At 39.8% G+C, this 22,503-nt stretch overlaps 1 protein-coding gene across 32 annotated transcripts in view; it reads right to left on the reverse strand.

Annotated features, from left to right (window-relative positions):
- AFF3 (ALF transcription elongation factor 3) overlaps window positions 1-22,503 on the reverse strand; it is a 571,712-nt gene that overhangs the window by 425,368 nt on the left and 123,841 nt on the right. For 10 of the 32 annotated variants that reach the window (XM_082747049.1, XM_082747043.1, XM_082747054.1 and 7 more), the window contains 3 exons: window positions 16,462-16,582; window positions 15,127-15,439; window positions 14,591-14,976 (listed from right to left, as the gene is read on the reverse strand). In XM_082747049.1, the coding sequence (XP_082603175.1) occupies window positions 14,591-14,976; window positions 15,127-15,439; window positions 16,462-16,582 (820 nt within the window). Of the gene's footprint in view, window positions 1-14,590; window positions 15,440-16,461; window positions 16,583-18,878; window positions 18,954-22,503 lie in introns of all 32 variants that reach the window. The other 22 variants (XM_082747033.1, XM_082747060.1, XM_082747035.1 and 19 more) reach the window with 3 other exon arrangements.

Here is a 22,503-nt window from a genome sequence, read left to right on the forward strand (position 1 = left end):
TTTACTTGCACTGAATGTATATATATTTAAACTATCTTACCATTTCTGTTCTTTAAATCTAAGCTTGGATATTTATTTTTCATTTAAAAAGTGGGCATGTTTTAATTTCTAATCTAAGGATATTATGGTTACCAAAAAAATTTATTTTATTTTTTACTACTGCTAGCTACTTAATCTGTGAAATACAGCTGAGGAAAAAAATGCTGTCATAAAACCTGTTGGTATAAAGATAAGCAGTTTATTTAATATCTAATTAAATGTGGGCACCAGAGAAATCACAGCTTATGAGACTTTATCAGAAAAAGATTAATCCATTTCAGGCTTAACCCAAATGTCATAAGAAAACTCATGAATTTAGATAGGAATCCACTTATTATCCAAAGACATTTTCATATTGAGTAAGAAGAGCCTATATTACTGGTGATATTTATACTTACTTCAATCAAATTCATATACTTTGTAGCTATCATTGATTTCGGGGACAATTATCAAACTAGAATAATATAATAGGGAGCCCTGTCCTCTTTGTCAAAAATTTCTATAATGTTCCAAGAACACTTTATGAGTTTATAGACCCCATTCATCCAGAAATTCAAAAAATTATATGGATTGTGTCATTTTAATTCAAAAACAACTATCTAACAAAAAACTATTGAACAACTTATTATATGTGGGACTCGGGCACTGGGGAAATGAGGATGGAGAAAAGGATTCCTTCTTTTGAAAGGCTCACAAAAATCATGAGACAAACCCTTAAATAACCACTGATATAAAGTAATAAGTACGAGAGGGCGAAGGCTGCTTTTTTCCCCTAATATCTATTCATGCCTTTATCCACAAAAAAAATTATCTGAACACATGGTGACCCAGCATAAAGTCTGGATGGATTTCTCAGCCTTCCCCGAAGCTAAGACAGCCAGGTAACTAATTGAGATCAATGAGATAAGAGGGAAAATCGTCTGTGGTCCTTCTAGGTTGAAACTTTGAAGAACAAGATAAGCCTTCCCCCTTCCCTTTCCTCTTCCTGAGGGCTCAAAAGGAACCTGGGCCATCTTGGATCAGGTGGACAAGTGTAGCACTCTTACAGATGGTAGAGCTATAGAATAAAAGGAACCTAAGTCCATGACAGGATGTCACAGACCAGAACCACCATTCCACCTCAGATCTATAATTTAAGAAAAATAAGCTTTTATCTTGTTTTTAAGTTACTGTTTTTAGAATCCATCACATGAAACAGCACCATGTTCATACTTCTTTTTTCTTCTGAGAATTTTGGTACTAGAAAATGTCCATTAATTGGAAGATCCAAAATTATATAGTAAAAGAGAAGAAAAGCCTGATTTCTAATTTTCTCATGAAAAATAAAACCCTGAATTACAACAATAAACTAATTTTACAAATAATAAAATTAAAGTGAGAAGTAAAACTGTACAAATTCTTAGAAGAGAATGACTTAAGTAATCGCGGGGGGGGGGGCGCCTGGGTGGCTCAGTGGGTTAAGCCGCTGCCTTTGGCTCAGGTCATGATCTCAGGATCCTGGGATCAAGTCCCGCATCGGGCTCTCTGCTCAGCAGGGAGCCTGCTTCCTCCTCTCTCTGCCTGCCTCTCTGCCTACTTGTGATTTCTCTCTGTCAAATAAATAAATAAAATCTTTAAAAAAAAAAAAAGTAATCACGGCGGCACAAGTTTTTGTTAATAAAATAACTAACTAACTAACTAAATAAATAAATAAAATAATAAATAAATAAAAAATAGAATAGGTATCAAGAATTGATCATCGACCTGCAGAAGAGGCTTAGGAAAACAGTAATGAATACAGGTGAAAAAAAATACAGGTCAAAGCAATTAGAATGAAACTAATAGATAAGAAAGACAAAGATGAGTAATTACAAGAGTAATTCCTTGAGAGGTAAATCAAGAAGAGTGTGTGCAAACAATGTGTGTAAACACTTAATAAAAACAAAACAAACAAACAAACCGAATCAAAACAAAACTCCCTGAACTGGAAGAATGTACTAATCTGGAAAAATTGAAAGAGCAATTTATGTTTCAAGAAACGCTCAATATTGAGACATATTTTGATTAAGCTGCAGAAGTTTAAAGAAATAATTCTTTAGGTATTCAAACAGACAGAGCAAACCATTTCAGGATGGGCATATTTGAAGAATATATATACTGAAGCCCAAGAGAATCTTCAAATTTGGTGAAACTAAAGAAATATAAGAAGAGAGAAAGGTGAAAAAAGAAAAAATGTTGTCTGGAATGAAATTCATTTTATATTTGTGGAATTTTTTTCTGGATGGTAGGATTTGACTTGATTTTTAAATTTGTTTTTTCTTCATTATTTAGATAATTTGAAAAAGCATATAACATGTTAACAAAAACAATGAGTAGGTAAGCAGAAAAATATGAAGAATAAGATGGAAAGCAAACATGCCAATACATTAATAACAATCAATTCTGGGTAGTGACTTTATAATTTCTAAATATTATTATCATTTTTTATAAGAGGAACTGGACCTGAAGGAGGAACCTGGCAGGCAAACTGGGAAAGAGTAGTACTCCAGGCATAAGCCAAGCCAGGAATTTATGAAAGGAAATGGCATGCATAGGAAACAGCAAGAGGTCTTGTAGGTAGATGGGGATGATGCCTGGGTCAGATTATATGCTATACTTGCATTTCATTCTAGTCTTTATTTCTGTCACTGATCTACCTAACATCATTCAAACCAGTTATAGCATATTTGTCCTTGTTTTTCAGGTGTAAAAACTCAAAGTCCAAACCTCAGGGACAAGATAATTAAGTACTGGATCTAATAGAACCCTCTTCTAATAATGGCACAAACAGATGAGAAGCGGGGCCTGTGCTCAAGGTGATTCCAATGTATTTGTGACACTAGACAGGCAAAACAGCAAATAATAATACACGGTAATATAACATGCATGGACCCTATAGGAACTTAAAAGAAAGGAAACTCTTTGATGGTTGGAGCAGACTGTGGAAGTGGCATGACTTAGGCCAGGCTCTTGAAGAAAGGCTACAGCATTTTGATTTAAGATTTCCAGTCTCTCAAGAAATTACACTGTAAGATCCCCACCCGCAGCTACCTCACAATTCCACAAAGATGGCGTATTTATCTTTTTTTCATACTGAATTATAAAGAAAAGGCAGACTGAGTCATCACTTATGCTGGAATATGACTGTGGGGAAAAATAAACAAGTAAGTGAAGGCTTACCTTATATTAAAATAAATTCCAGATGGCTAACTTTTCATCTAGTTCCTTTATGGTTTTATACATTAGATTTAACTTTTTAACGTATCTATGGAAATAGCCTTTTTAACCATAATTAAAAAGGAAGAAAGATACAAAATTTAATTTCTACATTATAAGCAAAAGTTAATCAAGGAACTGGGAGAACTGCTTACAGTATATTTTTTAAAGGTGCACTTTCTTAATGTTAAAAAACTCATAACTTGCTAATTTACAATAGTGCAAAGAAACTGAAAACAGCTTAAAGGCCTAACAAAAGGATTCTGTAATAAATTATGGTATCTGCATAGGATAAAAACTACTGAAACTCTCAACTAAATGAGATGCAAAGACCATAGAGTGAATGTTGCCAAAGACTGTTCAGTGACACGGCAAAGTGGTTATATCATGCAAGGAGAATAATTGGGAAAATAACTATATATGATAACTTCATCATGATTCAGTAAAGAAGGTCTAAGTATAGAAAAAACCAGAAGAATCCACACCAAAATGTTAATTGTGACTATTTCCAGACTGCAGGAACTGTGAGTTTTTCTCCTTTACGTTCTTAATCTTACCTGAATTTTTATAATGAAGACATATTACTCTCAAAAATCTTTCCTGCCCCTTGCTGCAAAACTTCTAGAAAGAACTGTCTATATGTAATGTCTTTAATTCCTCCTCTTGATTTTCTCTTAAACTTAGACTTGGGCCCACAAAACACTCTTTGAAGTAACTGATGAATTTCATGTTACTAAATCCATCATCGGCAGAATTGAAATCGGTAATTCCCTTCTCTTCTTGATACCTCTCTCCTCATGTCTCCTAGACACAGTACTGATTTCTTCCTACTGACTGATCCCTTCTTTTCTGTCTCCTTTGCTGGCCCCTTCTCAGTAATCCCCTGATGTAGGGATGCATAAGGTCTCAGCCCTGTTTTTTAGCCACACTCACTCCCTGAGTGACCATATCCAGCCTCAAGGAATTACCACACATATGCTGACCACTTCCAAATCTATACCTTCCAGCCCAGATATATATTTCCTTCTCTACCAAATTCCACATTGTGGCTCCCATGTGACCTCATCAGGTCCACTTGGACACCCCAAAGTCAATAAGCTTAAATGAATTCCTGCACTTCTCTTCAAAGACCTGCTTCATATATCATTTTTCCCATCTCAGCTGAAACCAGCTTCTATCTTTCGGTCAAAGGTGGAAGTCAAAAATTTGTCCTCAATTCCTCTCCATCTGTCACCCAACCAGTCAATTCTTACCGACTCTCCTCCAAAATATATCCAGAATCCAGCCTTCTCATTATCTTTGCTATCACCTAATTCCCATAACTGCTATCACCTCTCCCCCAGATTAGGGAAATAATCTGCCAAGTGATCTCCTGCTTCCACCTCTGTCCCATCATGGTTTATTCGCAACACTGATGGCCAGATCAATCCTTGTAATACCCAAGTCAGACCATGACACTGTGCTCAGAACTCCTCAAGGGCTCCCCCTTCTCACTCACAGTAACACCAAGATCCTTGCTGGGGCCTAAAGGACTTATGTGATGTGGGCTCCTCTCCTGCCTCCTTCCTCCTTGTGTATTCTGCACCAGCGCCCTGTCCTGTTGGTGTCACAGGGTGAGGAGGTATGTTCTCACTTGGGCCTTTGCTGAGCTATCCACTCTACTCCAGCTAACTCCTTCTTTGTCCAGATACCTTCCTGCTAATCTTGCCTCGCCTTCTTCTTGCTCAAATCTCACTTTCTTAATGAGGATTATTTTAACTTTTTTCTAAAAGACTTCATTTATTTATTAATTTGAGAGAGAGAGAGAGAGAGAGAGAGCACGCACTTGAGAAAGAGGGAGAAAGAGAGAGAGAGCACAAGCGGGGTGAGGGGCAAAGGGAGAAGCAGGCTCCCTGCTGAGTAGGAAGCCCTATGTGGAGCCCAATCCTGGGACTCTGGGATCATGACTGAGCTGAAGGCAAACACTTAACTGGCTGAGCCACCCAGGAGCCCCTTAACTAACCTTTTTAATAGTGCAACCTGCTCCCTATCTTTCAAACCCGTCTGCACTCCTTTACGGGTGTGAACCCAGTCACGTTTACTCTTTTCCATAATATTTATCACAAATCATAAAAGGGTAAAAACCAAAATGATAAAGGAGCAAGTGAGACACGCAATGCTGAAGCAAGGAATGCTCCTCTGAAAACTTGTATTTAAGCTACTCTGATGCCATTGGGAAAGGGCGGAGTGACCCTGAGGGAGGCACTGTCCAGAGGACCAAACCCATAGGAACTGATAATAAAACACAAACACAAATGAAATAGTTAGCAAAGTGAAATCCCAGTGGGCACAGTGGCAGCTAAGAAGTTCAAGCTACTAGAAGGTTGATTTGTAGGTCAGCATAAGCAAGGGTGAGAGCTGCCCAAAGGATGTAGGAAGTTCCCTCTTAGCTATGGGAGCTGAACACAGAAGGAGCCTCAGTAGGGATGTCACAGAGGGGAGTCAAACACAGGAGGTCTGGAGGAGACCTTCCATCACCCATGCTCTCTCTCTCTGTGAGACTGTCAAGACATCCAAGAATGGGGGGGTGGGGGGCGGCTGATCCATATTTGTTTCCAGGGCTTCTGCAGATCAAAAACAGAATGCACACATTTTTCTATTTTCTACTCCTTAGCCTTCTGTCACACAGATAAGGAGTCAAACATTTACTGTGTATTAAAGGCATGCCTCTGGCTATGTGGACCCAAATGCTATGTAACCGGCAATGTTTCTGAAGGATATGTCTCCCAGACAACAAATAAATAGAGCTCTGAGTAAATATATGAATTATGTTTGCATAGGTTATGAAATAAAACATTACCATGAATAAGTGGAATAGGAACCATGACAGAAACAAGATCCATGAAGCACAAGATCCATGAAGCACAAGATGACATATAGGGATAAAGGGCCATTCTGGGAATCAGTATCCATTGTCATCAAGGAGTACCTCTAAGAGCTCCATGTACACCAGGCTATTTTAAATCCACTAAAACTTAATTCACAGGGCAGGAAGTCTGAAAATGTGGTCTCCCCCAACACTGTCCCCTTTTCCTCTCCTCACGCTCCTTATTCCCACATCCCTGTGCTACAGCTCACATAATGTGGCCGGAGAAGAGAAGCATCTGCTTGCAGCACATTCACAGCACTGTACACACCGCCCCTAGGCCAGGGCTCCTGCTCACAACAACCAAACAAAGGAGAGCAAGGAAAAAGAGGCAGAGCACATAACATCCTCGGCAGAGCCACTGCTGACTTAGGCTTTTGCTTCTCAGGCCAGCATATAGCTCTCTGGTTTATTTTACATGGGCTATGTTTACATACATCAGTAAATATGGTTCCCATTTCTCTTTGTAACAGCAGCTATAAATTATATGTTGGAAGTGTTTGGCTTTTCTCTTCTCATAAAAGGTTTGGCAGGAATTACTGAGGCCCCAAGGACAGGAGGTCAGTGGTTGGAGGGGAGTGACTTCCTTCACCCCATAGCCTTAAGTTAACTAATTCAACAAATACCTACTGAGCACAAACTATGTGCCAGGTATAGTTAAGGACGCTTCAGTAAACAAAGCAGTAAAAAACAAAACAAAATCCTTGTTTTTACTGCATTCATAGTCTAGTGAAATTCATCACCTCACCTCAATTTCCAGATTCTGAACCCTAAAACCATCCAGGGCTGAGCACATTAGCAAGTAAATGTGAGGTAAAGAGAACTATATAAATAATTATAATAATAATCACAGGTTATTATTGTTATGGATTTGTAAGTGCTAACTATGTACCAGGCACACTATTCTAAGCACTGTACATCTATTAAGTAGTCATAAAAAATGCTATCAAATGCTATCAGGTACTGTTATATTGAATTGTGTCCCTCACAATTTTAAATTTTAGATACAGATAGGGTCTTTATGGAGTTAATCAAGTTAACAATGAACATTTGGGGGAGTGCTCTAATCTGGAATGACTGATGTCCTTACAAAAAAGAGGAAATGTAGGCACACGTACACGTAGATGGAAAACAATGTAAAGATGCAGGGAGAAGACAGCCATCTTCAAGCCAGGGAAGGAGGGCCAGGACAGATTCTCCCTCACAACCCTCCGAAGAGACCAACCCTACCAACAACTTGATTTCAGGGCTCTGGCCTCCAGAACTGTGAGATAATTTCTGTTGTGTTAAGCCAACCAATTTGTGGTACTTTTTCACGGCAGTCCTAGCACAATAAAGGTACAATCATGATTCCACTGAGACACAGGGTCATCTGGTGAGCCAAGGGACTAAGAGTCCAAGTCAGACAATCTAGCTCCCGAAAACACACTCCTCATTCTGTTCTAAAATCAGACCAATTATGCAGAGATAGGTCCCAGTCAGTACCCCTCATGCAAGTGTCTGTTGATCCTAAAGCCTGACCTTTGGCCAATATAAAAAACTGCTCTGTCCAGGGGTGGCCGCAGAAGGCTTGTCGCATGTGCACCTACAGGGTGGAATGTGTGAGTAGCAGCAGGGACCCTGCACTCTCCTCTATAAAGGCACTGCTAATGCTGGTTAATCAGGTAGTAAGTGAGTCTTCTGCTCGGCCCAGTTAAACATGTTATTTAATACCGTGTGGCTTCAAAGAGATCAGTTTCAATGAGTCATTCTAAATACTTACTTCCTGAAAATTTTAACACTTTTCCTTAGTCCATATTTTGTTGACTTTATATTTCATTTAACTGGAAATAAAGCTCAAGTGTGGTATGTTCTACTACAGGTAAAAATAGCTCAGGAAAGCCCACAGAAAGAGAACATTTGATCCCAGGCTTGGCAATAAAATCTCGGGAGGGGACTAAGCATTAAATAAGGGAGAATCATGTCACTCAGCCTTTGCTCTATTAATCCAGGATAATCCCAGTCTCCAAGATTTCCATTATTTCCAACAAATAAACAAAAAAGAACTTTCAGAATTTCATTTTTCTTTTTTCTTCCCACCTCTCTCTCTCTAGATCATACACACACACACACACACACACCCCACACACAAAACCACTTCCAATAATATCCTCACTTCTTTATCTTGTTTACTTTTGTCGTTTCAGAGGTATTTCTATTAGAAATTGTTAGAGTAACAATATATAGCTAATATTTACTGAATGCTTACTACATATCACTGTGCTAAGCACATGACATTCTTGAACTCACTGATTGACTCCTCTTTCTGGTAACTCTGCCACAGAGATATTATCATTTTCTTCACACATAAGAAAACTGAGGCCCAGAGAAGTCAAATTCCTTGCTCTCCGCCACATGGCTAATGAGTGGCAGAGCCAAGATTTGAACCTGCCTCTGGCAGAGCCATCATCATGCCATTGTGTATCTCTGTGTATCTGAAAGTTTGCATGAACGGGTGAAATACAGAACAAGAGGCTTTTGTCATTGGACTGTGCAGTGATGTTTTTTCCAGGGTGGATGAGGCTCTTGGATCACATAACATCTCTTCTAGTGACTCCAAACACAGAGGGCCTGGACTCTTGATTAGCCCCAGGTTTGGAGTCAACACACATAAGGTTGCAGTTTAAGGGCAAATAGTCCCATAATCCAGCCAGATGCTTTCCGGGAGAGGAAACTTTATGGGAATTGAGAAAATACACAGGGAAAGTAAAGTGGGGCTTTCTAATGGCCTCCCTCTGGGTCTCACTCTCAACACCTACATCCCTGGGAGTAGTTTCCTACCTCATGGCTAGAGAATGTGGTTTTATAATATGAACTAAAGGAGCCCAGAGAGGAAAGGGGATGGAAAAGGACACGGACACCTTTACACAATACATATTTTAATACGCTTTCTTCAGAGTTTTCAATAAAGGGTTATGGAAACAGAAGCTATTTTTTAAGTGGCTAAGTGCTTTACCTTTAGGGCCTCACCAGCTGAACATAAAAGTACCAAAAAATTTGGAAACATTCCCACTTGCCAGCCTTCATTATGACCTTCAGAGTGACCCATCTGTAGGATGGAAAACAAGTGCTTTCATCCAGTATCTGAGATCAAAGTTGTGGGTCTTCACTCTTCCAAGTCTAAGGGGTGCAGGCTGCCAGCATCCTCACTAAGAAAATGCACGGCCTACGTTACAAGGAAAGGAGGAAGCACAGAGCGTAACCATCTGTGCTGTTACTAAGCCCTGCTGTCCCACAGGACGAGGCCTCAGTCTGCAGTGGGTAAAGGGGGACGGAGGTATGATGATGGGGAGGATGAAACCACAACAGACAGGGAAACCGAGCCTCCAGCCTGGCCACACACCCTCGTTTCATCAATGAGCAATCAGATAGCATACTTCCATTTGAAAACATTATACATCTCAAATGTAATTAAGAAATTTAGACTGGCATGAATATGTAATGTACACATTGCTCTGCAGATGCCTTTCCCGTCCGACAGGCTGGTGCCGACTTTAATTTGGAAGAAATCCATTTTCATACAAAGGTAACCAAGAGTGACAGGAAATAGGAAGCCTACATCATTTATCTTCTGTGAACTTAGGGGGAAAAAATCAGTTAATTGCTTTCCTAGGAAGCTATTTTGTGGAATCACGGTGCTTTATCTTTCTGCTCATATTCATGGTATAAATGGTGATTTTTAAGTGCCTGGCGTAAATATACTGATTAATCAATACACCTTAAACTATTTAATTACTTATTTTAACAAATAAAACTCTGATCAACCAAAAAACAGCTTCACTGTTCTTGTGGATTAATTATCAAGCACTACGAATATACATACATACAGTCCTAATATACATACAGTCTATTAATTTATACTCAAATGCACATGTCTCCTTCCTTATCACTGACTAAACTAAGAGCAGCAGGCCCTGCTTTCGTCTCTTCCTTCCCTGGCTTTTTAGGTCTGTTCTATTCTCAGCCATCAGAGCTCCTCTGCAAGAGCCATCTTAAATCACCGCTACTTATTAAATTAATAACAAACAGAAACTAAAATGGGTTATGTTTTGGAGTACCACTGAAGCTGAAACTTGCCAAACAAACTGACTTCATGGCCCATGAGACCCATATTCCCATATTTTGTCTCAACAGCACTGTATATTGGGCCTTTTCTATAGAATTGTCCCATTTCTGCCTTCCTATATCACCTAGCATATACATACATATTTTTAAGTTTGGGGCCAATATAAAGCTCTCTTTTCAAATCTAAAATTATCATTTCAATAACAATTTCTTATTATTCCATGAGCCAAAGACAGATATGGCATGAAGTTAATGATGCATAAGCTCCAGGGCCTCTTAAGCGAAGATTCCTCTAAGGCCTCAGGAGGGTCTCTAGCAACGAGTTAATACTTGTTTTTGAAAAAATTTCAAGTATAAGATAATTTTCTACTCCTTTTTTCCTGAAGAAAACCCCCAAGATGGTATACATTTTCGGTCCCACAAAACTTGTAACTGCCCCACTAGGTTAATGGTCCCCAGTGCCTGGATCTTGAATTACATGTTGAGGGCAAAACAATTATTTTGTGTGTGTATGTGAAACAAAAAAAAAAATTTGCTTCAACTGGAAATAAGATTTAGTGTTCCCTACCCTAGAATGTTGTAGAATGCATCTGCAGTCATTTTTTATGTCTCTGTCTCACACCTAACACTAGTCACCCTTCCGAGTGGCACTCCAGGGAAGGCTCACTTAATGAGGGATGGCATCAAGAATAAAAATCTCAGCTATAATAACAAAAATATGTTTTTCATTAAACACAAAACTGAGCTGGGAAAAACCAGCCAGGAGACAGGTGTATCAGTTAAAGAACTCCCTTGAGGTCTTTAACTTCCACATCAAATTGCACTGAATTTTTCCACACTAATTACCTATTATTGAAGACTAAAGAATTATAACAAATAATTCACCATGGCAGCAGATAGAGTGCAGATGTTGTAAGAAAAAGAATGAAGAACTTATGAAGTCTAAAATCAGGCAAAAGAGATTCACAAAGTCTCAATTTTTTAAAATAACAAAGATTTTTCTACTACAAGGATTATGAAAGTGAGGAAATTTTCTAGGACTAGGAGGACAATTTTAAATTTAGTTTGGACTGCACATAAGAGAAACTGTATATTAAAAGCTAAGTGCTAGAGTCTAATTTATTTAATTCATGTAAAATTTCTTGCAGGCAGAAAAAGTCTTAGTTTTTTTTTTTTTTTAAATTTCCCCTATCACATTGCATTTAGTCATTGATTTGATTTCTTATGAGTACTGTACCTCCACAATGCCATACGCAGCTATATTTGCATCTCCTTTGTCTTTACATCATTTTTACCCAACACTTCCTTCTAGCCCCCAAATCCTTTACACTGGCATAAATCTTGCTCTAAAGCTAATGTCCTGGGAAATTATAATCAAGTCATACAAAAGTTCCTTTAGTTCACAGCCTCTGTAAATTTCCCTTAAAAAAAATGCATTCCCTACCTCACTGGAAATTAATGTCAGTACTATCAAGAGGACATTTTCATCTAGGTACTATCTGTGTTTATAAAAAACAATAGTAAAAATAATAAAATAATAATTAAAATAATAGTTCTTATTTGCCATGTTTGTTTTATTCTCTCCAAAAAATAAAAGCAAATGTACCCTCAAAAAGTAAAACCTGATTAGCTGATAAAATTCTTCAGTTTCTCTGCTATGACTGTGGATTTTATAGGGATGCCCTATAAACACTGAGTGACATACCTGCAAAAGATATTTTTTAATCTCTTGGAGTACTGTAAAACAAACAAGCAAACAAAAAAACTCTTTGAGGGGTGCCTGGGTGGCTCAGTGGGTTAAAGCCTCTGCTCAGGTCATGATCCCGGGGTCCTGGGATTGAGCCCCACATTGGGCTCTCTGCTCAATGGGGAGCCTGCTTCCCCCTCTCTCTCTCTGCCTGCCTCTCTGCCTACTTGTGATCTCTCTCTGTCAAATAAATAAATAAAATCTTAAAACAAAAACAAAAACAAAAAAACAAACTCTTTGAGTCTGAAGGATAGGAAATATAACTTATAGATACTATCCTACTGCTAACTGGGAAAGAGTCATTTTCTTATTATAATAGACTAGACAGCAACACACAAGTGCTGCAAAATATACATTATCATATTTTCCATAATATGCAATTTTTTGCTAAAATAAGGACTGCATTATCTCCCCTACAATAAAAACACCAAGAAAACAAAACAAAACAAAAAGCAGATCTGCCAATTAAAACTTTGTTCTGCAAGCAACACTTCTCACCTCTTTTCTTTTTTTTTATTTTTTATTTTTTTTTATTTTTTATAAACATATATTTTTAACCCCAGGGGTACAGGTCTGTGAATCACCAGGTTTATTTTCTATCAATGCATGATTGGCCTCTTTAACGTTTCAGTATAGAGTATTAGGAAGAAGCAAGTGGACAGGCTAAATGTCATTACATGGGGGAAATGAAACACTTCCTGTATAAAAGCTCTAATTTTTCTTGGTATGACTCTCTATCCAAGGCATTTCCCTCTTTCTGTGATTACCGAACCGTAGTACAATGTGTCATTCCCAATCTGGGGTCTTGGAAGGGCATCCTGAAAGTGTCCATGTTATTAATGACATACCCAAAAGCCTAATGAAAACTGTACTGTTATCTGCATAAGGCTGTACTGGTTATCAAAAACTGGCTTTTAACCAGGGCTTTATTCAACTCATTGGGTTATAAAGTAAATAAATGAATTACTACCTAATAAATTTGAAGTTTCTCTGGCACGTAAAAATCATTTTAACAAGGAATCAATTGGGATTACAATTATAATGGATTCCTGGTAGTTACAGCCACCTCTGTTCAAGGATAAGCCATGTTTTATTTGCCAGGTCATTTGATGATGATAACACAAATCAAAGGGCCTGATAAATTCAGTTTTATAAGGGGATATTAATACGCGTTTCCCACAAACTTTTCAAACCACAAATGCTAGCAGAAATTATATGCTGCTTCTATTAATTCCTAGGAATACTTTATGGGATCCATCATAAATGAATGATCAAAAGGAGTTACTGATGTACATGTCACTTAGTTTCCTCATTAGAACCTGTGTAAACATCTCAGAATTTAAAAAAATACATCTTCTCTAAGGGCAATATGTTGATCTCCCAATTGGTGCACAGTGCTTTCTGAGGTGAGAGCTCAGCTCATAAATTATTAAGTTCAGCCTTGTCAGACTCCAACAAGAAATATCAAGTCATTTGTGTTTTTATTTGGTCATTAAACCAAATTAAGATACAAAGAATATGCTAGCCACAGTATTATTCCATCTTTAAAACCGAGTATGTCAAAAAGGAAAAAGAAACTGAATGGTTCCTAAGTCCAATGCTCTAGAATTCACATTTTATGTTGGTTAGTATACCACATCATAGCAAAACAAACAAACAAAAAATGTGCATGTATGCTTTTTCATATGCTCTTGACAAGTGCCATCAATTTGGAATATAGGAGGAAATGTGCTTCTCTAAAACAAGACTTCATTTTCCATCCAGATTTACTGTTCAAGTAGACTAGACTCTTTGCTTCCTCTGTGATTATGTGATTTGCCTTTTTGAGTTCTCATATTCCACACATCTAGTCTACACATTTTGTAATGCAATAAATAAACACTTCAGATTAAATTTAAGATGCAAGAATCTGAACTAAAAGATTTCACTCTCTTCATATAACCTAAGATTATTTTCACAGGACAAGGCGAGTCCTTACTTGATTAACATCAGTTAACCTGAATTTTAGGTATTACAATATGGATGAGACATCTGATACATTTGACTATTCACCATATTCAATACTGAGTCATTTAACAATTACTTTAAAAATCATTTTAAGGTTTCCTTTATGTCTTGGAACATTTCAAAACTGACAAAAATGTTAAACTTTTGAACTCTTTTACATAAAAATTAACCTCTTTTTTACAATACTTCTACTCTTAATATATAATATCCATGTCGACACTGACCCATTCACACACACACACACACACACACACACACACACACACACACACACACAAAATCCCTTGAACTGTATTGAAGGAAATTCCTTCCCGGATGAACACAGACACATAACCAAATATGTTGGAACTTAAAAAAAAATGGTGATAATCAATTTGGTATTTTAAGAAATCATTATTTATGTGTATAACCTCCTTTAGCAATGGCTACAAATCCTACCACATGAAGTCGTTCACACACTGAAAATTAAGAAACATGGGCACTGGATTTATAACTGCCGAGTCATCACTGAGAACTACTCAGATGTATGTAGTTGGCATTGACAAGAGACTCACCTCTCCTTGTTTGGGGATGCTGAACTTGGAAAGCTTGGTCTTGGCTCTGGCGGACTCTGGCTTGGTGGCTGGGACTCCCCTGTACGACGTGCAGTGCACACTGGTTTCTGTGGATGATTTAAGTTTTGGAGACTCATCAGGAGCCTGATCTTGGCCGTCCATCGGCCGCACATATGCGGTGGGTTTTTGCTGGACCAGACTGGGTTTTGAAGCCAGGGATGGAGGAAAATTCTGAACACAGTGTCCGCTGCTGCTGTGCTTGGCTGCCATAGCAGGTGGCCTTTCCTGGGTCTGAAGACCCACCTCTACATTGCACACTTGTTTGGCTCGTGACTGCTGTCTGCCAACACCATCTCCAAGCAAGGTCCTGAGAGAGCCTTGTTGTGCTGAGTTGGAAGAAGAAGAAGAGGAAGAAGAAGAGGAAGAAGAAGAGGAAGATGAGGATGAGGGGCTGGACACAGACTGGTTAGGTTTTTTATTATGGTTCTTTGGGTTAGCAGATCTGTTCAAATCAAGCAATCTGTGTCCGTGCTTACTTGCTCTCTGTTGGCCATCCGATGGCGGGTGCCCAGCCTTCTGCCAGCCCATGGTGCCCCTCTTACTCTGTTGCGTGGGGACAGCTGCTGGTGTGGAAGAAGCTGTGCTACAGACAGATGAGGGCTGGGTCTGGGCTCTTGAATCTGCAACAAAATGTTCATCGATCTTGTTCACAGGAGCCTGAGGAACCCCAGGTTTGGGAACACCCACGAGATGACTCTGATTAGATCTATCAGTTAAAAAGTCTTTCATTTCATCGTAATTGCCTAAAGTATTCTGGATCCTGTTGGAGAGCTCATCCCCCTTGTTCGTCTGGAGAAAGAAAAACACAACAAGCACCCTGTTGTTAGAGAGAAGAGAAACACAGGAGACCACGGGGAGGTACCTTGATGGCTCACAGAGTCAGGACTGTCACGTTCAGAATGAGAGCTGGGAGATGAAATCAAAGTCGCCATCTCTGAAGTCTGTCCACACTGCATCGCACCAGGACCAGGAAGCTGTTAAGAGCCTCAGACTGCATCAAAAGGGAACCTACCCGTGGCAGTGTGATGCCGCTACGGATATCAGGGAAACAACCACCGCAGCTTTGCAAAACTGTTGGGATTGAGGCTTTCCAGGATTGGGATTTCTTCTCTTTTTTATAGTCCCTTTGGAAGCTTTTCTTGAAAATTCAAATTTGGCTCAAATTGTTCTGCTGACAATTTCTAAATATATAATGATTCTTGCCAGAAACCCAGAGGGATAGGCAGAAGAAGTCAGCATACAACTTAAAATGCACACAGGGCTTGATGTGCAAGGAGCCACCTGCCTAAACTACCCAAGGTTCTGTGCAGGCCTCAGTGAAATCTCAGGCCTTTTGCTTTGGGAGACAGCTTGTATCTCTGGCCTTTGGTGTAAGTGAGAAACAATCCAGCAGTTTTTTTCTCATTACCCCATCAGGTAGCCTGACTGCAGCATGACCCATGTGTGGCAAATAGGTTACCCAACCTCTTTTTATTTCCTAATAGTGTAGATTTTAAAAAAAATTACAAGTGGCATTGGCTTTGAAAATCAATGCAGAAATGAAGTCTACACTATGGATAAAAATCACAGCAAGCAGCTCTCGTTATTAAGCAAAAGCTACATTTTACTGAAGGAACAGGCAGTCAAGTCGTGTGAACTGGATGCCAAGATTTGTGGGAGAAGACCTCATTCTGAGTGTCTGAGTTGCCTTCCTGAGCTGAACAGGCAGAAAAGCAACTGAAGTTTGGTTGGTCGACTCTTCCAGGAGAGATTGCCATCACAGGGGGAGAGGTGCAAGTGAGGGAGAAGATGAACAACTGAAAACCATCTACCTTGTAAGGTTCACTGAAGAGGGAGTAACTCGAATTAAACGTGCCATCATCTTGCTGAGTTTCCTGATTTCTTCTTTCTCGTTCTTTCCTCCGTAACACATTTCTGTCTGGTTCATAAACACTGCATCAGGAGAAAGAAAAGAGAACAACCACATAGGAAAAAGTTAAAGGCTAAAGCTCAGTGGAACATTCACCTGAGCACAGAAGTCTGGGTCATGGACGAATGGCCGTGATAGGGAGAACAAGGATCAGATTAGAGCCAGTATAATCAAGCAGTAGGAGCTTGGGTGTCTGATAATTACATTCTTCAGGAGCAAAAAAAAAACCCTTAGGGCAAGTTCCAACCAGTACTAGACCACTTTGCCTGATATGTAAGACAGGAAATATCTAAGCAACTTTGACAGGAGAAGACTGAAAGTAATCTTAAGGCAGACGGTAATTACAGCAAAGTGTAAATAGAAATTATGAGCATATTTTCCCCTTATGACAAAGCCTCTGAGTGTTATATGGAAATGCTCCTGTTCTTGCCTTTCTTTCTTTCTTTTTTTTCTTTTGCATGGCTGTTTCTGTAGTGATTCTTTCATTAACTAGCTCCCTAAAGAGCTGTTAAAACTCCATGCTGCAATGGTTTTCACAGTTATGAGCCTTCTTCTGATCTCTGTTAATCAGTCAAGTCGTCAAACTACTACTGAATCAATTCTTCCTTCTGATACATTTGACACTATCACTCCTCCTAACTATGAAAAATGTGCCAGGAGGAAGGGGTGCAGGCAACGAAGGGAGAGAACGGAAATTGAATTATGGTGTGTCATCAAGGATCTCAGCCTTTTTGTTAAAGAAAATTAATATCTATTCTCCCAAAATACAATTATGAAGTGACCAGACACCAGATAACTGGGAGGACTAAGAGAGAAATAATGTTCCTTCCCCCTCATAAGGAGAAAGTAAAAGGGCTAATTCAACTAATAATAAGGAAGTGACCCGTTTACTGAAGGAAGGAAATACACTTGTTTTTTCAGCTCAGTATATAAAGAAATCTGGCTTCAGCGGAGAACTGATGTGCCCCTTAGAATGAGCATTGTCTTCATTTCCTAGCAGAAGCATTTGGTTTAAGTGACCTTGTTTTGCTTTGAGCCCCCACCTGGTCTACTGTATAGACACCTGAGCTGGGAGGTAGGACAGCTGCCTACTGACTGTGATTCTCCCATACCAGCAATATGATGATGGAAAAGCCACACCATCTCTCTGCACCCCAGTGTCTTCATTATAAAACAGGGATGTTAAATGGCATTGTAAGGTTTAAACATGAAGGTAATCTACAAAATGGCTTTGGAAGAGCTATAGGTGCCCAGACTCCAATGTATTGCTTTTAAATGTTGTTAATAATGAAAGGAGCTGTGGGTTCACCGAAACATATGAAAAGAGTGAGATTCTGTTTCATCTTGTTTTGTTTTAGCTAAATTGCTATCTCGAGTACAAGAGAGGATATCGTGTCATGTAGCTGTAGAGGACACAAATAAAATGATCATAAAACAAATACTGCTTATCCTTCTAGCTCTGTCCGGGTGGACAGAATATACTTTAAACTCGCTAAGGGGCAATGCTAAATGCACTTCCAGCGAGGCTGTGAGAACACCTAAGGCATTTCATTTAAATTTAAGATTAGGCAATGTTAAAATACCCAGAACATGTCACCTATTAGCATTTTAATTCATCTTTAGTACATTACCCAAAGTTATTAGATTGGGGAATCCAACCAGTGACCTTGACATAAACCGAGGCTGCAGCCACAGCCTTACCAACTGAGAGGCTCACAGCTCCAACATCGCCATCACTACGAATTCTCTGGGTGGCTATGGTGATGGCAACTGGCAGAAGGGAGGCAGAAAATGAAAATGACAGTCTTATTCCCAGAACCAGTCTTCCAGTTCAAAGAAGAGGCTAAATGAAGAGGCTAAAATGGTCCTGCCCTGCTTGTGAACATTTGCGGTATGAAACCCCAGATCTTTCATGAACATTCCATGGATTTCAAATGGAGACCACTCTGATGACACACAACTCATGCTGTGGATGGGCATGAAGTGAGCTTTAACCAAGAAGTGGATTTGAGTTTTAGTATGAACTTGCTCCCTTTGGGGCCAATACCAGCATCTGCAGTCAAAAAAATAAGCTTGCATTGCATGCACTGCCTTTCTTCCCCTCTCCGACACATGCGGACATCTGGGAAGCATCTAGTGTGCAGAACTCCATGCACAGAGATTTCCACAAACATGCTCGCTATCCTCGGGCAAGTCAAACCAACCATACACACAAAACTGGTGTGATGCGTGAAGTGGCCTTATGTGACATGGAGCAGGCAGGTGGTCATTAAGGATGATTGCAGGGCTTCTGAGAGGTCCCCATGCCCAAAATAGTACCTCCTGCATCTGCTGGCTGATGACTGAAATTCCACAACTAGAGAGTCATTCCTCTGGTTTAAGATGTCTTCACCCCTGAAAGAAATGTAGACACCACAAGAAGGGGAAACAATTTAACCTGATCAGCCCTTAGTATCTGAACATGCATGATGAGCTCGTCAGCCCTTCTGCCAAAGGCCAAGGGGAAAGACATAGGACATCAGGGTCCAAACAAGGTCCAAATAGGAGGTGTAACCAAAAAAGGAGGAACCATGTAGAGTTTAGCAATGAAAACAAATTCATAAACTCTACCTACTTCCCCCCGTGGTGAAGATGTTTAGCATTAGACTAAAAGCCATCATCAATTAGGCAGCTATTAAACTTGCTACACTTTCAAGGTCAGGGTTACAGTAAGAATCACTTCAAAATATGGGGAAGCTGGAGGTGAGAGGAAAGCTGCTCTTCTTTAGTTAAATCTGCCTCATTCCCCAATCCACTTAAAGGTAACCAAAAGCACTCCAAGATACACACCCCTGCTGCTAAAGCTCTCCAACAAGGCTCTGCCTCACACCCAGACTATAGCTTCTCATACTAAGAAGGACTGAACACCCCCAGGACCACCCACATATAGCCTCCTAATAGAACTGCACTGGTCATCTTTTATGGGATTGCCATGATGCTTGTGCCTGCAGTACCCTCCATGCCACCAGATGAAACCAGAAAGACCAAAAATGACAACCATCCCCACCTTCTCCAGAATAGAGCAAAGGAAACCCAAAGAGAGAGCCAGTACTTCTTCAATGCCTTCCCTTTGGTTTCTCTTTTCCTTCCTTGGAAGGCAGCTCTGTCACCTTCACTGAACATTTAACTCTTGCCGATGGTGACCCACCTGACTCCCTCTCCTCCACTAGAACCACAACTCCCACCTGTCACATCAGGCCTTGGAAACTAAAATGTCATCTGCTTAAAACAAATGTCATTGTAGAGAAAGTCTGGACTTGCCACCTGCCATCTTTCTCTAAGCACCTGAAACTCTTATCTTTTCTACCAACACTAAATGTTTTAACGCATAAAGACAGTATCTTCTCGACAGTGAGTCACCATTCCACTAATTACCAGTGAAATCTGTGCAGATACTTACAATTCCAGAGAGTGCCTTTCTCTTGATCTCTCACCATTAAAACTCAGTCCTCTTCCCTTCTCTGCCATTCAAGCAATGTAAAGACCATGCCATTTGCTTTAGAAACAAAGGCTGAAAGTCAGGTCAGCTTCCCTGGAGATGGTTGACTAAAGTTGTAGAAAATTCCTGGCATGCCAATATATATGTTAGACTCAGTAAGAGCCTCATCTTATGAGCTGTGTTATTTTTGTTGTTGTTACTAGCAGATGGTAAAATCTCTATCATCTGTAAAGTTATTCCTTATTTCCGTGAAAATTATAAGAATCACACTCCTCAAATGTATGTCACCAAATGTATTTATTTATTTTGTATGAAAGTGGAGGCAGCCAACTGCTACAATATTATTTATTATTTATTGCAGATGCATAACATTCCCAGGAAATGAACCTTTTTAATCAACTCCCTTTAAAAGACTTATTTATTTTTAGAATTAAAAAAAAAAAGCCAATGAAAAATGTAGTAAAAACAGTTCGGATCATTTCCTTTTATTTGTTTTTAATCTATAAAATGAGGTAAGGGTAGGGTTCAGGCCAAAGCTAATTATGCTGATTAGGTAGGAATAGAATTCCAAACATGAAATTATCACCATTTCCAATTAATGTATTCTTGATCACATGGTAACAGTATGAGACTAAATAATAGTAAAACTTTTGAGTCAGATGGTTTCTCCCTTCCACTGAGCTCAAAACATTTTATACATAGGTCCCTTAATTATCCTTACAATGTCCCTTGGAGAAAGACAAAGATGGTGGGTATCACTGCAGGGCTACCTTTTTTTGTGTTTTTTTTTTTTAAGATTTTATTTATTTATTTATTTGATAGACAGAGATTGCAAGTAGGCAGAGAGGCAGGCAGAGAGAGAGAAGAGGAAACAGGGTCCCTGCTGAGCAGAGAGCCCAATGTGGGGCTCAATCCCAGGACCCTGGGATCATGACCTGAGCTGAAGGCAGAGGCTTTAACCCACTGAGCCACCCAGGTGCCCCCAGGACTAACATTTTTAAAGATCAAGGAACTTACGGTAAGAGTTCAATCACCAAAACAATGTCAAAAAGAAGTCATCATGTAGAAGGGACTGCAGTGCCAACCCATGGAAGAGGAGCGACCCAGGAGCGAGAGATGGGCACACTTCCTAAAACCCTGATGTCTACAAGCTCCCACTATCAATAAACAGTAAATGTGAGGCTCTCAAAAGCAAAACAGGACAAATGAGACATAGGGAAGCTACTTTGCATTCAGAAAGATCTAAAAGAAGAATTCTAGAATAAAGTCTGGGTTGTTAAAATTGTTTACAGTCCCCAAAAAACAAAAGACAAAAATCAATTTCTTTCCACAGTCTACAAGATAAAAGGATATCCTCCTAATACAGAAGAGTAGACTACAGCACAGATGAATGGCTTTAAAAATTACAGAGTCTGAAGTAATAAGCCAGCTTGGGCTGCTAGTAACACCATTTTTTAAAAAATATTTTTATTTATTTATTTGACAGAGAGAGAAATCACAAGTAGGCAGAGAGGCAGGGGGAAGCAGGCTCCCCACTAAGTAGAGAGCCCGATGCAGGGCTCGATCCCAGGACCCTGGGATCATGACCTGAGCTGAAGGCAGAGGCTTTAACCCACTGAGCCACCCAGGCGCCCCTAGTAACACCATTTTCATCAAATCCTACCCATCCCTCAGCCTGTTCTTGTCTCTGCCCATATAGTAATTTGCGTGTCTTGTACTTTTAAGTCCTTCTTCCGTTCACTGTCCTACACAGCCCTACTGTGGGGGACAGGTGCTGGAGCTGGTGGAACTGCCCGCTCAACGGAGCCTAGGTTTGACCCAGAAGGCCTGGCTGGCCAAGAGGGACTACCTTCTACCTGTTCTCCAGCACTCATCCATGTGCGGCCTGTTTACATCTGAACATTAGCTGCCAACAAACTGCATTTCCCAAGGAGGAGGCTTTCAGCCAAGGGTATATATAGCTAATTGCACCCCTTAACTAGAACTGTCTAAATGTGTTCTTCTTTAAACACACCACACACACACACACACACACACACACACACACACACACACACACAACTATCCTACCTACTGGCATGTACTCTCCAGAGTTGAGGTCTGAAAAACAAGCCAGTTCAAGGAAGAGAGAGAGAACCACCTCTTACCAATCTTTTGGAGAAAGTTACCATGTTCTCCATGGCTAAAAACTATTCTCCCCTTCATACAGCAGAAATACAATTCACTTCAGTCCACAATGATTTCCTGAAAGCCAAGATGTTGAGGCAGGGGAGACAACGAGGGCTGTGAGCAGCCTTTTCTTCTGCTGAGAAGCTGTGGTTCAGGGGACAGGGAAAGAGGGAAGGGGCCCATTCTAAAAGAGCATGTTGACAGCATGTGGTTGGGGCACTGTAGAAGGGAGCACAGGGAATCCAGAGCGCTCCCTGCAAAAGACTTCATTTGAGCTGGGTCTTGAGGAAGGGCAGG

The sequence above is a fragment of the Mustela nivalis genome, assembly GCF_964662115.1.
Source record: "Mustela nivalis genome assembly, chromosome: 8".
NCBI classification, from domain to species: domain Eukaryota; kingdom Metazoa; phylum Chordata; class Mammalia; order Carnivora; family Mustelidae; genus Mustela; species Mustela nivalis.